At 37.7% G+C, this 17,658-nt stretch overlaps 4 protein-coding genes across 4 annotated transcripts; 3 read left to right on the top strand and 1 right to left on the bottom strand.

Moving 5' to 3' along the window:
• Positions 1 to 85: 85 nt before the first annotated feature.
• Positions 86 to 604, top strand: MONOS_8408 (uncharacterized protein; the record flags this gene model as incomplete). Its single annotated transcript, XM_067878816.1, has 1 exon — positions 86 to 604. The coding sequence occupies one exon, from the start codon at positions 86 to 88 to the stop codon at positions 602 to 604; it is 519 nt and encodes a 172-aa protein (XP_067722378.1).
• Positions 605 to 700: 96 nt separating this feature from the next.
• MONOS_8409 (uncharacterized protein) lies at positions 701 to 1,696 on the top strand (the record flags this gene model as incomplete). The annotated part of the gene is made up of 1 exon (XM_067878817.1): positions 701 to 1,696. One exon carries the CDS (start codon positions 701 to 703, stop codon positions 1,694 to 1,696), a length of 996 nt encoding a protein of 331 aa, XP_067722377.1.
• A 2,890-nt stretch (positions 1,697 to 4,586) lies between these two features.
• On the bottom strand, positions 4,587 to 5,147 carry MONOS_8410 (uncharacterized protein; the record flags this gene model as incomplete). The annotated part of the gene is made up of 1 exon (XM_067878819.1): positions 4,587 to 5,147. One exon carries the CDS (start codon positions 5,145 to 5,147, stop codon positions 4,587 to 4,589), a length of 561 nt encoding a protein of 186 aa, XP_067722376.1.
• A 1,764-nt stretch (positions 5,148 to 6,911) lies between these two features.
• On the top strand, positions 6,912 to 14,699 carry MONOS_8411 (uncharacterized protein; the record flags this gene model as incomplete). Its single annotated transcript, XM_067878820.1, has 2 exons — positions 6,912 to 7,197; positions 7,282 to 14,699. The coding sequence occupies 2 exons, from the start codon at positions 6,912 to 6,914 to the stop codon at positions 14,697 to 14,699; spliced, it is 7,704 nt and encodes a 2,567-aa protein (XP_067722375.1).
• Positions 14,700 to 17,658: the final 2,959 nt, after the last annotated feature.

The raw sequence follows: 17,658 nt of genomic DNA, 5'->3' as shown, positions 1-17,658 counted from the left end.
GAAGTTGGACACGCCAGGAGAGCATGCTTGCATTCAACGAGAAGGAGTCCAGAGCAGTGTTGAGGACACTCGAAAGAAAGGGAGCATGGCTTCAGCAACAGAAAATAGATCATATTCGTCTGAGGACATACAACATGTCCACGAGATGGACAATACAGAAGAAAAGAGGAGCGCCATCGCTCATCCCAACACTGAGAGCATTGGAGAAGAAACTGAACAGCCTGGACATGACAAAACAGACGGAACATCTCCCGGGAGAGCAGAACACGGAAGCAGATGCACTCAGCCGGATTGTGAGAAAGCCGGACTATGCACTGAGGGGGGAGAAAGTCGCAGAGATAGTTCAAACAATCGCACCAAGAACACCAGATATTATTTCCGAACAGATTGCTCCGGTGCACTGCTGAAGGGTTTGGAGACTGTCCTCCTTGAGAAGGAAGAGAGAGAGAGAAACGCAAGAGAACGAGATAGTGCTAGTCCACCCGTTCCAAAGAAAAATCGGACGGACCCTGAAAGAGAAGATGAAGGAAGTTCAGAGGGAACTGAAGATTCTGATTCAGCAAGCGTGGTGGGGGCAGACTTGGACCCCGCTACTGCAGCTTGAGCCTTCGATATGAACCCTGGAGACCTTTCAGGAGTGCATGATACCAGGAGAGAAAATGAGAAGGGAAGGCTGGAAATTTCACCCAGGAGAGGTGACATGTGTCACACTGGAGAAGAAAATATCCCAGGAAGGGACCTCTTCTTTTCATGGGGAGAATACGTTGGAGCAAAAGATATAGCATCAGCAATACTGAAAAATCAAAAGGGTGAAAGGGATTCGTGGAGAGCGCTGCGAAGATTAAAGCAATTCCTAGATAAAGAGAGCATGGATGACACGGATCCCCTCACAACCAGAGATGCCAAATGGATTATGGCAGAGTTCACTGAAGCGCTTTCGAATACTAACCTGTCGAGTGGAATGATTCATCAGACGGGATGGAAGATACATGATTCTATTAATCTGTTAAAAGATACAAAGATTGATGTGAAGGACATAGTAATATTTCTTAAGACTTATGTGGGTGAGAAGCCAAGAAGATGCAAGCGACACAAATCGATGAGGGATCTTGCAATTATCACCAAAAGGGCTGAAAGCACCTACGACGCAAAAGATATTCGGACACTCCAGAGGAGAGCCCCCATCCTGACTATGATCTTTGGAGCCCTAAGGCCAGCAGAGCTGGAAAGAATGAGAAGAGAGACAACGATATTTAAAGATAACTCTGTCCAGACACAAGTTCGAACCAAGACGTCTGGAGGTAAGGTTATCAATGTTATTATTAATAAACAACCGAATCCACGTATCGATGCAGTGGAAGCGCTTCAACGCTGGATGGACTATGCAATGACAACCTTAAAGAGCGAACATGTGCGGTTCGATAAAGAAAGGAATAGAGCCGTTACCCTGCAGAAGATAAAAGAAGAACAAACGGCTATTTTGAGAGAGAACGAAATACCCAAAACTTTCACCGCGTCCTCGATAAGACACGCTGTGATAACGCACGTAGCTAGGCAACATGATGCGGATTGGAAAGCAATCAATGCTTCGCGAGATGGGTGCCAGTGTCGAGAGCAGTCCAGGAATATTACGCCGAGTTTCCGGATCAGGACACGAAATGGATCCTGGAGACTATCGGCAGCACAGAACCCCTAGCAGCAATGGGAGACAAGTCGGAGAAGGATAGCGAAAGAAAGGTTATTAGAAATGAGAACGCTGAAGCCGTAACAAAGGAGTATCCTGGAGAGACATCACAAGTTAAGGGAGAAGTGGATAGGAGTTAGAGAAGGAGATCGAAGAGACGAAGGCCAATTCGAGAGAGGAGCTCGCATCACGAGAGCGATATTACAGAACCCCCCAAAGGTGATGAGACAGCCCCCATAATTCCCCGCAGCATCATGGAGCTGACGGAGGGCAGACAGACTGCCTCACAGAAAAAGTTTGAAACTTATCGGAGGAATCGCGGTGAGAGAAGCACAGGACAAATTATCAGGTCCGCTCAAGCGCAAATGACCAGATCAAGAACACCCAATGGACACCCCAAGAAAGGGAGGGAGTAGAGACAAGGGCCGCACCTTCATCCGCAGTCCTTCTGTTCATCCGCCGCACGACATTGTAATAGGCAGGAGGGTTTAATATCAGATGAAAAAAGAAATTGAGGGGTTTCAGGACTTATTATTGAGGAGCAAACCTGCTCCTTGCGTTTGTTGATTCGCCACATTGAGAATTAATAAAAACGCAGTGAGACAGGTTGCTCCGAGATAATAGGAATGCGGATGGAGAGACTCAAAGCGGCTGTGTGCAAATGTGAACCAGAAGTGTGTGGGGAGAAAACGAGGAAAAAGTGCGAGATATAGAAAGAAAGAAAAGAAGATCAAACGCCAGAAGTGATTAGTGTACGCCTAGAATCTGGAAAGATTCAAATAGGATGAATAAACAGTTTTAATCAAAAAGCTTTCTCCTCAACACGATAACGATTGCTTTTTTCACAGAAGAGTCAGACTAGCCCACACAGTGTGTGATGATTGAGGTTGCTCTGCTGATGCAACAGAGAAGCAGGAGGCTGAGTTCTGCATGGACAGTTTTCTTTTCCACGCCTCGTGAAAGCGAGAGTGGTTTTTCTTTCTTCTCCGTTTTGAGCTTTCGCCTCACCGGATCCCTGTACATCCTGCAAGTGAGAGCTCCGAGGAGCAATGCCCCCTGTCTTCTGGTCTTCGTGATCAAGGCGAAAAGGCGAAGTCGATGGTGGAATGAAGCTAACAATGCATTATTTTATTAATCAATTTTTAATGTTATTGTTTTGTTTTTATCTCGCACTTTTTTTCCACGTAATTTGGGAGGGCGAAGTTTTCACTCAAACCACACATAATTAAAGATCAAAACTCATCAAAACGGAGCAAATCCTGTCTCACTGCGTTCTATTAAAAATTCCAAACAATAAGAATAAATACGCAGCAACAAATGCAAACTCATGAAAATTTTAGTGTTGTTCGTTCTATGAATTTTTTGTGAAGAATTTCATTCAGAAAACAACGCTATTTTCAGAATTTATATGAAATTCACAAATGCTTCGATAGAAGAAATTGTTACAAAATTTTATCTCAAAGTCACTATAATATTATCAGCGCTCATACCATTTTTCTTTGCGTTGACATTTTTGATTCCTAGCAACAGAGAAATACAGCGCTTCCGATTATTCAATTATATTATAATGGACTCTCAGATCTGATGGATATTTGTGTTGCTTTTTCACAACATAATGAGAATTTTATGAATGTTGTATCACTTCTATATATTCTTGCTATTCCTTGGAGCTAATTAAATCACAGAAAAGACAATGCAAACCATAGAATTCTGTCTGATTATTTTATTTTTTGATCGACAAAGTATTCACAACAATTATTTTGTGAATATGAAAATCAATAAACGTTTGCATTTAATATTATTCAATTCGTTGTGAGGATATTTTCATCCATCTCATTTGTATTGACAAAAAAATCTGATTTGTTTCAAAAAAGAGGAGAATATCTTCTTTTCTTGGAAGAATATTTCTTGAATGCTGAAAAGAGCATTACCAATGAAACAAAACAAATGGATTTGTAGTGCATCTGGTGTAAACATTTCTTGAGAAAGAAAAAAAGAGTCTCACTTTTTTCGGAAAGTCGGAAAGCAACTCATTCAAATGTGGGATATGGCTGAAAAGGAATGGTCAGCGAAGCTTCATGAAAGAGTTTTGAAAAAATAATGAAAAATGAATTATTGCGATGAATGATGACATAATCAGAAGAATACAACATTGAAACAGGTTTCAACCTTTCTGAAAGTTTGCTGCTGTCATTTTTAACTTTTTGAATTGATTTTGAGGTAAGTTCTGTTGAAGGAAGAGTGATTGAATGGATTTGATAAAGAGGGAGAAGAAATAGTTTAAATCAATTCAAATTTGAGAGAACCAAACACTTGTTTTCTGGTTTCAAAAACATGAATGAAATGATTATCATTATGAAATCAATGAATTTATTTTGCAAATACATGTTTAATAACGTGAATGCAGTAAATTTTTAAAATTTATTTTGGAGATCTTGAAATATTTGTTGAAAATAAACAATTTTTAAAAAAAAACACAGATTAAAAAAAATAATAGCATAACAAGATAGTTATCAAATATATAATTGTTGATTATTAATTTATATTTAAAAATTTTTCATTCTCAAAACAAGTTATATTAATCAATTGTTCAAAGTTGTCGAAAAAAATAAAGAAGAAAATATAAAAAAAAGAAGGAAATTCGGGAAGTTTGTCTTCAGATCATTCAAAATGTTTTGCTGCATGGCCACCTTCATTTCTTCTCCATCATCCACCTCTTAGGCATCGCCTTCCTTGTAAGCTGAGCCCATCTTTTATCGGGCTGTTTGTTTTCCATTCAGACTCTGCAAATATTCCTTGAGTCCGTGATGATTTATGAAGAAGGAATTGTCGATGCCATTGGATGTGATTCGAACGAAGTATCAGAAGAAGTCAATAAGGGTGATGTTGAAGGTGATGCAGATTAAGAAGAAGAAGAGGAAGAGGAAGAGGAAGAGGAAGAGGAGGAAGAGGAAGAGGAAGAGGAAGAGGAGGAAGAGGAAGAGGAGGAAGAGGAGGAAGAGGAAGAGAAAGATGAACAAGAAGAAGAGCGAAGGCCAAATGGAGAGGAACGCAATGAAATTAGAGAAGATTGTTTGAGATGATGTGAAGAGGAAGAAGAGGAAGTGGAGGAAGAAGAAGAGGAAGAGGAAGATAACGGTGAAGTGATAGAAACATTTTCAATTGTCATGTGTATGTTTGACTCATTTTGAGAATTTTGAGAAGAAGTTCGTTGATCTGTTTGTGATTGAAGATTGGATGGAGAAAGAGAAATAGAAGAAGAAGAAGATGAGAATGATGAAAATGATGAGGATGATGAAGAAGAAGAGGAAGAAGAAGAATAAGGAAAGAATGGAGCATCATTTTTGTTAGAAGAAGAGGAAGAAGAATTTGCCGGAAAAAGAAGATGAAGAAGCGATTTGACAGACGCCAGCCGAATAGAATGAAGTGGATGGAGGAAAAACAAGAAGAGACGAGGCAGCATCTCAGGACACTCAGACACGAATGAGGAGAAAGAGGAAGAAGAAACACTTCCACAGCAAAAATTCCGTCTTTTTTCCCCTTCTCTACAGAATACAGTTAAATAAACCAATATTATGATTCATCCACATTTATTATTTTTTTTTTTTCCTCTTTCAAGCCAAACTGATAAATGTTGGTTCATCAAATCTGAAATTAATAAATCTTCTTCAGTGGCTGCTCTCTTTTTTTGTGAAACATCATCATCATCATTTCTATTTGCCTTTCTCCGATTCAGATCTTTCCTCAAAAAATATCTTCCATTCTGATTCTCCTTCATCATATGCTTTTCCTCAACTTCATTTCCCCTTTCCCGTCCTTATCTCTTTCGTTCCTCTGTATTTCCTCATTCTTCGTTTTTTCTCTGTCTTTCTGTCTTTTCCCAAAAATGTCATCTCCAAAAAGAAATCTGAAAGAAAATGTGTTAAATGAATTCCATTTCCTTGTGGCATAAGAATATGAAGATAAAAACAAATGAAAAATTTCCAATCCAAAGCATAATTGACAACAAAACAATAAAAATTTTCATGAATTAATTCAAATAAAATAAACATTCAACAGATAATCGTTGACAATTGCATTCTTTTCTGAGGTCTCTTTACCTTTACCAAAATCATCCATTTTTGGCCAGTTCAGCCTTTCACCATTTTCCTTCTTCTCTCAAATTGTATGATTTTCTGCCCTGTTTGCAAAATAAAATCAAAATAATGAATGAAACGTCCAGTGAAATATCTCATATGAATAGATTCCACACTTTCCATCTCATTGGACGAGAATGTTCCATTTCAGCCATCCAACGCTTCAGAAAACAACAATCAAGAAACAACCATTCCAAAATGCCTCCAATGACCGAAAACGCAAAAATATCACAAACATCAGAAAACAAATTATGAAAAGTATCTTCAAAAAACTTCCGCTGCACAAACCTCGTCCGTTCCTCGGATAAATGAATTCCAAAATGAATAATGCTTCTCCAACTCTTACCACATTTGAAAAATGAAAAATTGGCTCAGATGATTAAAAACAAATATAATGACAGGATGAATGCGTATTACAGCTTCTCTCTTTGTATTAATGAAAATATCAGAACATCAACATTTTCAGCCAATCATTTTGTATTATTCAAATGATCAAATGAAAACGAAATTTTCACTCATTCAAAATTCATCACAGTTTATAAAATGAAATAATCTTTTATTTTGAAAAACAGGATATGATTTTTTCTTTCTTTCTTTTATACAATAAATATTGCACCCATACTAATAAAGAGAAAATCCGGAAAAAAAGAAAAGCGTTTTCAAAGTGCGGATAAGTTCCTATGCTGTCAGGAATATGTTGTTTTGTGTACATAATATGTGTGCAATGCCTATGCAATAGTGGCACAAATGATGAAGCAGAGCTGGTGGAGGAATCAATGATTGAAAGTGAAACAGATTTTTCGGGAAACTCTTTGTTTGATCTCCTTCCAAATGATAAGAATGGAGATAAAAACATGATAGAAATGTTTGTTGAAGGGAATGAAGGTGGAATAGAAAAAGATGAAAAACAAGAAAAATCAAAGAAAAACAATCAAAAAATGGAAGATGAAAGAAACATCCGAATTGGGAGAGGAAATCAATTTAAGAATTTGAATGATGAACATTTTCATAATGAAGGAGACATGAGGAAAATTATAAGAAAATTTGAAGAAAGTGAGATTGAAGGATGTTTTGTTCTGATTAATTCTTCAATGAAGATCAAATCATTAGGGATGATTCAACATAATAAGACAAATGTTGTTGAAGTTGTCGATGGAAGTTTTGTTGAATTAAATGATTGTGAAGTTGTGCCATTGAGCGAAACATCTCCGATTTGCTTGAGTGGAAGTTGTGGGCTGTTCACCAACATTTCACTCAGGTTCTCTTCAACCACATTTTTGCAGACATTTCCTTCTCTGTTTTCTTCAAAGCCAGTTGAAGGGGTTCATTCAGAAAAATGCTTTGTTTCTGTTTGTTCATCCCATTTCTCTTCTTTTTGTGTGTCGTCAACCCCATTCCTTTCTTCATCCTTCATTTATCTTATTTCCCTCTCTCATCTGACATTTTTTAATATTTCAACAGCAAATGATGCGTGCTCACCTCAATCCGCTACGTCAATCCAAACCACATGCCTGATGAACAGCTGCTCATTCTCATCAGTGTGTGATGCATATAATGGCGGGATTATCCCCTCTCTGAACAACCCCTATGCCTCTTTGACAGCCTCAAACACCTCATTCATAGGGTGTTGCAGGGCAAGAAACGTTGAGTGCATTGGAACTGAAACCAATAAACTGACTCCAGGGAGGCAGAACGAAACATTCGATGGAGTGAATTCATTCACTTGGTGTGAATGGGATGGATCGAAGGCTAATGGAAGCAAAGATGATTATGCCGATGGCTCTTCGAATGGTGGAGCAATTCGAATGTATAACCTCAATTCAGGAGAACTAACAGTTTCGCATTGTTCACTCAATGATTGCTATGCTCATTATGCTGGAGGAGGGGTCATGTGCTTTGGAATCAGTTCGGTTGAGATTGAACACAGTTTTTTCAATTCTTGCAAAGGACAAAATCGCTTTGGAGGAGGGATGTTTGTTAATACGATTTCATCGTGTGTTCGGGTCAGCGGATGTGAATTCCAGAATTGCACTGCAAACAGTCGCGGAGGAGGACTTTTTCTTGAAAATTTCCAGGTTTCGGGAACAGGATGTGTTGAAGCAGAAAATGGAGAAGGGGGAAGTGCGTGTGTGTTTGACTGCAGTTTCACTTCATGTTCGGTTACAAATTATTTTGGAGGAGGTGTGCGTTGTTACAATGTTCCTTATCAATTCAAAATGAGGAACATAAAGTTTATTTCATGCACAGCTGTGTCAAGTGGCGGAGGATTATATCTGGAACCATTTAAAGAAATAGTACCGAATGAGGAATTTTATTGTTATTTTTTGTTCTTTCACAATTGCAGTTGCAAAATCACATCCAATCCATATGGGCATGATATTGAATATGTTGATTATTACAATGTCCATTTGGATTCAGGAAATCCATTTTATGAGTGTTGCACAACAAACACAGATAACAAGAGAATGTGCTACTCATACAATTATGCAAATGCAAGTGCTTGGACATATCAGCACACAGAAAAGAGGAATTGGCTGAAGAGAGGGATTCTCAATCGGTTTGTGGCCGTGAGTGGTGGTGGTGAAGATGATCTGTGTGGACTGGATGAGACAAGTGCATGCAGAACTATTGGCGTTGCAGTCATTCGGAGCATGTTACAGGTGAGCCTGTCAGTCACGCTGATGGAAGGGAATCATCAAAGCGAGTCGTCAACAATTGATATTGGATCAAAGAAGATTACAGTCATTGGGAAGGGAAGGGGATTAAGTTCGATTGGAACAGGGGCACTTTCATCAACAAGAGAGCTGTTCAGCGTGTCGACAGGTCATCTTGGAATGAGTCATTTGAAAGTCGATTGTAACTCAAATGCAGGCCCTTCTCCGAGTGTGGTTGTGGTGTCTGATGGAGGTGGGTCACTCTCATTGGAGGATGTTGTGATCACCACGAGCAAAACAGGAGAATATGTGATGTCTTCATCAGTGTTTGTGGTTCCGCTGTCGCAACTGTCGATAATTGATGTGGAGATCAAAGATATGAATGTCTCAAAACCATTGTTCTCTGAACCTGATCTATCTTCTTCTTCTTCTTTTTCGTCTGCACTGTTCATGACATCCAAGGCATCTGGAGATAAAGAGCTGGCGAATGTGACAGTGACAGATGTGAAGTTGACAAGTGGAGATGGTGTGGTTATGGCAAAGAGTGTGAAGGAAGGGGAAATATTCGTTGTTCAGAATGTGACAATCGAAGATTGCGAGTGTGAGGATGGAAATGGAGGAGGAATGAACGTGCATTTGGCAGGAGATGGAGAAGTGGTTGTGAGTGGAACAAGTTCGATTGATGGATGCAAAGCAGAGAAAAATGGAGGAAACGAAGGGAGAGGAGGAGGGATATTTGTGGGGACGGAGAGTGGAGAATGTGGATTGACAATTAGAGATAATGTTGAGTTTTCGAAAGTGAAGAAGAATGTGGCCTCATATGGGAAGGATGTGTTTGTGAGTTGTGGGATTGGTGTGCTGTTGGAGTCAAAAGTGAATACAGACACATTTACCTTTATTGACACAAGTACAATTCCATCAGATGTGTTGAGGTTGAGTGGGAGTGAAAATGGGGATGAAAATGGAGTGATTCCACTGTTTGTGTATTTGTGCACAATGGGTACAAAAGTGCTTGTTGATGGGAGTGGGGGAAATGGGAAGGACCACAATCGATGTGGATTCGAAGAGTTTGGCTGCTTGACAGTTGATTATTGTGTGAACTTAAGAATGAGTGAAAATGTGAATGAAATTGAAATTGTCTCATCTTCGTCAATAAAGGATGAAATTGAAATATCTTCAATTGGTGTGATAATTTCAGGCAGAACAACATCATCAGAGGAGGAGGAGGAGATGATGCAAGTGGATGTGAGTGATGAAGGATCAGCCACACAAGAATGGCTTGTTGGATGTTCGAGTTCACTGACAATGAGGAGACTTTCATTTGTTGTGAAAGGTCAGTTGAATTCAAGAAGTGCATTCATTCACTCAACATCAACACTCAGTGTGACGAACTGTTCAGTCTCATTTGAGAGTGGGGCATTGACAAGTGGAAAGATCGGATACAGTATCATTGAGATGGCAGGAGGGAATCTGGTTGTTGATGGATTTGTGATGGAAAGTGGAGTGACACTGACAGTGAATGGGAAATCACCAATAACGATGACAAGTGGAGTGCAATTGGAGATATTGAACAGCAGAGTGAGTGGAGTGGAGGTGGAAGTTGCAGGTGGAAATGGAGGAGGGGGATGTTTGAATGTTGGGATGGGGGTTAATGGGAATGTGAAAATTGAAGAAAGCAATATATCCTCAACATGTTCAGGTGGAAATGGAATGAAAGGGGGAGGGATGATGATATCAGTTGGAAGCGGAGGAACATTGAGAGTGAAAGGAGTGAAATATTCTGGGTGTGAAGTGCCAACAGAGGACAGAGAAGAGGGAGGAAGAGGAATGGGAGGAGGGATGTTTGTGAAGCTACCTGATCAAATGGGAACATTTGTGATGGAAGGAATGGCATTTGAGGGATGTGATGGGTGGAAAGGGAAGAATATGTTTGCTTCAGGGCGGGATCTGAGAGAGATTGTGAAGAAGGAGCACTTGAAATGGGAGATGAGTTCACAGGAGTTGGGATCATTGGATGAGTTGTGTGGATGGGAGAGGAAGACGACAGGAGAGGAGGGATATGTGATTCCATTGGTTGTGTATTTGTGGAGGAACTGGAGTGGGAATGGGTTTGTTTCTCGAGAGAAAGGAGGAGACTTCAGTGGGTGTGGGTATTCAGAAGCACCATGCTCATCGATTGACTACTTGATATCACTGAGATATGAACCACTTAGAGAAGGGAAAACGCACATCAGGATTGTGAGATCAGGATTATTGAGCCATTCCACATCATTTTCTTCTTTATTGCCGCCAGTTTCACAAAATTCAGAGTTGCCACAAGTGGTTATTGAAGGAACAAAGAAAGGAACAAGCGTGACAATATGCGATGAAGATGAGAATTATTTGAATGATTCAATGATATCATCGAATATGAGCCTGTTATTTATCAATGTGTCATTCACAAAACCAACTATCACAACCCATCATGAAGTGTTCATAGAATCCTTTGGAACAAATACAGTCTTGTCGATCACGGATTGTTCATTTGGGTCATCGAGTGGGATGGAAGAAAGATTTGAATATTGCATCCTAAAAGTGAACGGAGGAAGCGCTGCAATTCAGAGTTGCACGCTGAATAATATCAATGAATTGAAAGGGTTGATTGCCTTCAGCCCAAGTGCCGCTGAGGTGACTGTTCAGAATGTTAACATTTTATTTGCTAGTGTGATTGAAAGAAGTCTGATATCGATGATAGATGATAAAAACCAGATGAAAGGAAAGGAAAACACTCATTCAAATGCAAATTGCTCCAGACCAGTTTTGAGGGTTGTCGGATGTTTATTTTCCAATATCACAAACGAAGGGAATGGAGCAAGTGTTATTGAAGTGGGGTCATTTGAAAACGGAGTGGAGTGTGTAATTGATGAGTGTTCGATGTCGAGCTGTAAGAGTGGTTTGAGCAGAGAAGGAGGAGGATTGAAAGTGGTACTGAATGGTGAAGAATCTGTTTTGAAAGTGAATGGAAGCTCATTTTCGATATGCAAATGCTCGACAGTATCAGGGCGCGGTGGAGGTCTGTTTATTGATGGATCTGATCTTCAAACCAATTATGGAAATGAAAGTCAAATTCCATCTCTGAATTTCAAGATTGCGAACATCCTGTTTTATTTGAATGAGGCACATGTGGGGAAAGACATATTTGTCAGATGCCACTCGATTGAGCGCCAGATCAACGAAACACTGTTTGCACTAAACTACAACCAGGAGTCGCTGAACTCGAACAACTCGATCTGTGGGAGGGATGCTTCGAGTGAGGGAGATGTTGATCTGATTCCGCTGATCACATTCTATTATTCGGCACAGGTGTTTGTGAGTGGGAGAGGGAGTGATGGGAGGGGATGCGGGTCTCAGAGCAATCCATGCAAGAGCATCAACTGGGGGGTTGATCACATTCAGGAAGGGGTGATGAATGCAATTCTGATCGACGATGAAGGAATTGTTTCGGGCCAATGTGTGATTAGAGATCTAAATGTGAATTCATTCAAAAAAGCGCAGGCAATTGTGAAGTTGAAGTCAGAAATAGTGAAATCTGGAGAAAAGAGTTGCATCATGGAGCTTATAAATGAATGTTCCTTGGAGAGATGCTCATTCCAGTTTGAAGATGGATTTGAGTCAATTCACAATTGTCTCATGAAAGTGAAAAACGGGTCAACGGAGATCCAAAAATGTGAGTTCTTCTCTTCAACAACAACTGTTGAGATGAAGTTAAATAGTTCAATTGTGAGTGCGGAAAGTGGAGAGCTGAAGATATCAGAAACAATATTCAGGGATATTCGTTCAACAAGATCAATTCTTTCATTTCATGAAGTATCAGAAGTGACAATTGATGAAGCAAGAATTTTGAATATCGAATGTGAGGGGGATGTTGTGAGTGCTGAAGGAAAAGCAAAAGTGGTGATGAAAGAGATGGAAGTTGAGAATGTGACTCTTCTGTTGAATGGATGTGCAATTGCAATAGAAGATGCCGAGCAAGAGGTGAGCATGCTGAACAGCTCATTTGGAAAATGGGTGAATTCGATGGACAATGGAAGGATGATACAGATCAAGAATTCCAAGGATGTGAGAATTGAGGCATGTGTGTTTGATGGAGAAAAAGAAATTGAGTTAATCAATGAAGAAAACGATAGAAAAGAGGGATTGTGCAAATGGAATGGGTCATTGGTTGATGTTGAGAAGAGCAAAATAGAGATGAAGGAAACAATGATTGCGAAGAGCAAAGTAGGGGGGTTGTGGGTGAGTGGAGGGAGTGTGAAGATTGAGAAAGGAGAATTTGAGAACAACAACCCATCAATTGATGGATATCCATCAGCCAGAAGGAATGTGATTTGTGAAGGGGATGGGGAGTTGAATGTTGTGAGTGTGAAAGGTGGAGATGGATGGGAAAGAAATACATCGTTGTGGATATTGAATGAAGGGTGCAGTTTTGAAGGGATTGTTTCAGAAAGGGATTCATCATTCTTCATTCCCGTGTTGGAGAGTGTGGAAGTTAAAGAAGAGGCTAATAGAATGAAGTTGATATTCAAAGGAATGCTACTTATTCCATGCAATCTGTCATTCTCAATTGTGAAGAGGAAGGGAGAAGAGAAAGAGATTGAAAAATATGATTTTGACTCAAATGGATTTATATCAGAAACACAAGTTGAAGGGAGTGTGGCAAAAGATCTCATTAGCAGTTGTGGAGATGAAATAGAAGTGAGTGTTCATATTTTATTTGGGAATACTGAATCTTCTTCATCAACTCAATCATTCATTCTGAAGAATACAAGCGAAGCAAAGATGAATGGAGATGAAAAACTTGTTGAAAGTGGAAAAGGATATGGTTCTTCTTCAACAGTAATTATTATTGTGTTAGTAATAATTTTGTTGATTGTTCTTATAGTTGCCATTGTTCTGGCTGTTCGATGGAAGAAGGTGAAGAATGAAGCAAAAGATTTGAGAGAGATTGTGAATGACACAGCGAGAAAGGATCCGAAGGCGTTTGAGATGGTGACGATGGATATGTCACCAGAGGAGCAGTGGCGAAGAGCAGAGAGGGAGGCAGAGAAGAAGAATGAAGAGAGAATAAAGAAGAGGGTGCATGAGACGAATATGGAGCACTCGGAGTCATCTGAACATCTTCTTTCTGAGAGTGGTTCAACCGAATACATTCTGGGGAGAGATTCAGACAAGATCCCCCAATGGATGCTTGAGAAGGTTGAAGAAGAAGAGATAAGGAAGAGAACACCATCGCCATCCACTTCATCTTCTTTAACAACTGACACTTCAGACGCAGATACCACTTTTGTTCGATCAGAGAGCATGTGCCCCACCACCTCTTCTATGTCGAACCTGGTGGATGCAATGGCCTGTTCATCGCCTCATGAAAAATTGATTGTGGATCTGAGGGATTCACTGTTCATGCTGCTTCATGGGCGGAACGAGAAAAAGGAGATGGCAATAGGCACTCTCCAGGAGAGAGAAATGACAGCTGCTCAGATCCTGTTCTGGGTGGCGAATCTGGCACTCCATTCATTTGACGAAATGGAGAATCCTCTCTCATCTCTTGCCAATCTCAGTCCTCACATTGTGCTGTTCTCAGAACACATGGTGATCTGCATTGTGATGCATTCAGACTTCTCATCTTCAGACTCAGATTCCTCATCGATCTCATCAACAACAGTTGTGACATCTGCAAGTGATGATGATGATGATGACTCTCTGCCTTCATCAGCGTTTGAGGATGAGGATGATTTCAGGAAGGAGTGCTTGAGGTGGAAGGCGCCTGAGCTGCTGGTGAACAAGAAGATGGGGGCGACAAAGGAGTCGGTATCGTTCTCGATTGGGATGATGGTGTGGGAGTGCCTGACACTGGAGATCCCGTTTGTGGAGTATCCTGCAGAAGTGGCGGGAGATAAAATCTGCACCAAAGAAAGGCCAGATGTGGAAAGAGCGAGATTCTCGCAATTGTTTGATGTGATTTGTTTGTGTTTGTCGCAAGACCCTTCATCTCGGCCCATGCTTTCTCTTTTGAAGCGCGAGTTCATTCGACACTTTCCAGCTGGAGCAACAACATTGACAGTCTCTGATGCAATTGACTTGGAGAATGATGAAGAAGAAACAGATAAAGAAGACACTTCTTTCACAAACATTGAAAGCAGATTATTGATGATGAAACTATCAAAAAAGATGACAAAGGAAAAAGAATGAATTGTTTTGAATAATATAGTGGAATTTAAGAATTTGTGAAAGATGACAGGAGTTATTATGAGTATTTCCTTTTTGTTTAACAAGATTCTTTTATTTAATTTTTATTTTTATTTTTATTTTTATTTTTATTTTTATTTTTATTTTTATTTTTATTTTTATTTTTATTTTTATTTTTATTTTTATTTTTATTTTTTTTGTGATCTTGTAATTTATGACATTGTGAAAAATCTTTTTTTTTCTTTCATTTAGTTTTTTTATTTTATTAAAAATTATTTTATTTTCACTTTATTGCTTTTTCATCTTGTTTTTGGTTTTGTGGTACTTTTTTGTTTTTCGTTTTTTCTTTGATATTAATTAATTTTCATTTATTTGTTTTTATGGTTTTGTTTTTTTGAATGATTCTCTGAATTGTAAATATTTTTGAAAAGTTATTTCTTGCGTCAAGTTGTTTTTGTGATTTTTATTTATTTGCCAACACCTTTTCAAATATTTTTCTGTGTGGAGTTTTTGTTGAATCATAATTCTTATTTTTAGATTTTTGAACTGATATGTATTTGGACCTCTTCTTGTGTAAATCAAATTATTTTCGTTTTTTCTTTTAACATTTCAATTCTCTTTTTTTCAGTGATTGTATGATGAAAACATACAATTTCAATACAGATTGAAAAATAAGTTTCCATTGGTGGGAAAAGCGATTGTTTGTGAAACTGAATCGTTATTATATTTTAATTAAAATATTCTTCATATATAACTTTGAACATATTAGATTTTAATAATTAAAAATGATCGAACAGAGATATGATGAAACTGATGAAAAATTCAAAACAAATACTATTTTCAACAACTTGTCCATTTTGAAATGGAAGGAGAAAATGAAAAATCTAGCAAATGCAGTCCTGAAAATATTTATCTCTGCAATCATATTAACTTAAAAACAAATGATCCACTCAAATTGTTCAATTCGCTTCATCTGAATTGGATATGTCTTCTATTCTTCTTTTTCTCATTTAAATCTTTGTTATCTGATAAATTGTTTCTGAATCTTTATCTTCGAAAATGCATCAAATAAAGCAAATTATTTTTTCTTTATGAATTTTGCGGCACACAATACTGTCAACCATTATTCTAAATTTATAAATTTTCTGTATTTTATTTATTTATTTATTTATTTATTTTTTATCTTCAAAATTGGAAATATTTATTTATTATTTTCTTTAAATTGTCGTTTCTTTTTCAGAGAGTTATATTCGAATGAGTTTTTCTTCAGATCAGTTGTTGACAGCAATGATAAAAATGATGCGTCAGATAAAGATACTCAACCTCACACAATGTATTTCACAGGAGCAGCAGCAACAGGATGAAAGAAAGTTCTCGAAAAAATAGATTTTTTTACTGATGAAGTTGCTACAGACAAATCATGTGGAAATCTATCTATCTTAACTATTTGAAAAGAAATTGTCGTGTCTTTCTCAAGTTGAACAAATGAATTTAGAATGACTTTTTAAGATTTTGAAAATATTAGGTAAAATATGTTTCTTCAGGCAATTATTTTGAAAAATTTTGCACTTTTCATTGACTTTTTGAGTCAAAAAAAAAAAATGGGACAATTTTTCGACATTCGTGAAATGACAAAATGAATTAAGTTTAGATTTCAATGATGTCTGTTTACGGATATGAAAATCAAATATATTCTGAAATCTGAGAAAGCGAAACAAAGTTATGACTGAAGCAGAGTATCAATACCTTGTGCAAAAAATGGTTGTGATTCCGTATTTTCCCACATATCAATTTGAACATCAAACAAACAGTCGATATGAAAACAATACACATCATTCATAATGCTTCATTTTAACAAAAACCAGACATATCATTTTTAAACCAGATAAAAATACATTTTTACTCCCAACTTTATAAATGATAAAAATGGTTCTTCAAAAATTAATATTAATAGTGGGAGGATCAACATTATTTTCGGACAGATCAACATTAAAAGCGGACAGACTGTTATTTGCATCAATGAACCAATGGAGGTGAAGTGATCGTCAAAAATTAATGATTATGAGTTGTGCAAACCAAAATAATAAAAAGGAAAAAGAAAGGAACCAAATAGTGCTTCAGAGGTTGTTTTAGATGTTAAAATGGGATGGATCTGGCCTAATTAAAAAAAATATCGTACAAAAAAGAATGAGAAAAGCTCTTCAACCCATTATTTTGGAAACAATTTTGAACAAAACAATAATTGTGAGTTATAAGTGGAATTCGTTCTCAAATATGGATCAACACTGTAGAAATGATAAAAAAGTTTTCTTAGAAAAAAAATTTGTTTTTTGTTTTATTCGAACGAAAACCGCATATGGCAATAAAAGCATTTTCAATCGTTTTTGTCGAATAATATTAATATTCATTTAATTGTTTTGTCCCTTTTTGAAGTATATTTTCGTTTTAACAAAAATAATCCAAGAAACATATAAATATGGTTTTCAAAAATTCTTTTGTTGTTGTTTCTTTTTATGTCTGAATTTTCATTTCATAATTATGTTTTCACTGAAGAAAATGCTGAAGAATTTACAAAATTTCCAAGTCTTGACATTGAATTGGCAAAGCTGGATGAATTATCAGCTGAAAGTTTAAAGCTGGCAGCTGAAGAAAATGAGGCAAATAGTTGCAATCATGAGAAGAAAAAGGAAAAGAAAAAGCATTCGCACAAATCAAAGTTGAATGATAAATCCAAACAAGCTCATAAGAAAAGCAAGACTTCAAAAAAAATTAAAGAATCGTCTTCTCAAATTTCAAAACTTAAGCCAGAAAAGAATTGCGAAATATCTGATGACACATCAAAAAAAGAAGTCGATGAAGAAAACGTTTCAAAGAAAACATTTTATAGAAATGAAAATTTAGTTGAGAATGATAATTTAGATCAAGTAATTCAATCAGATTTGCATTCACAGACAGATATACA

This window comes from Monocercomonoides exilis, assembly GCF_001643675.1.
Source record: "Monocercomonoides exilis strain PA203 chromosome Unknown scaffold42-869251, whole genome shotgun sequence".
NCBI lineage: Eukaryota > Preaxostyla > Oxymonadida > Polymastigidae > Monocercomonoides > Monocercomonoides exilis.
The sequence above is the reverse complement of the archived record's forward strand: the minus strand, read 5'-3'. Positions and strand labels throughout refer to the sequence as shown.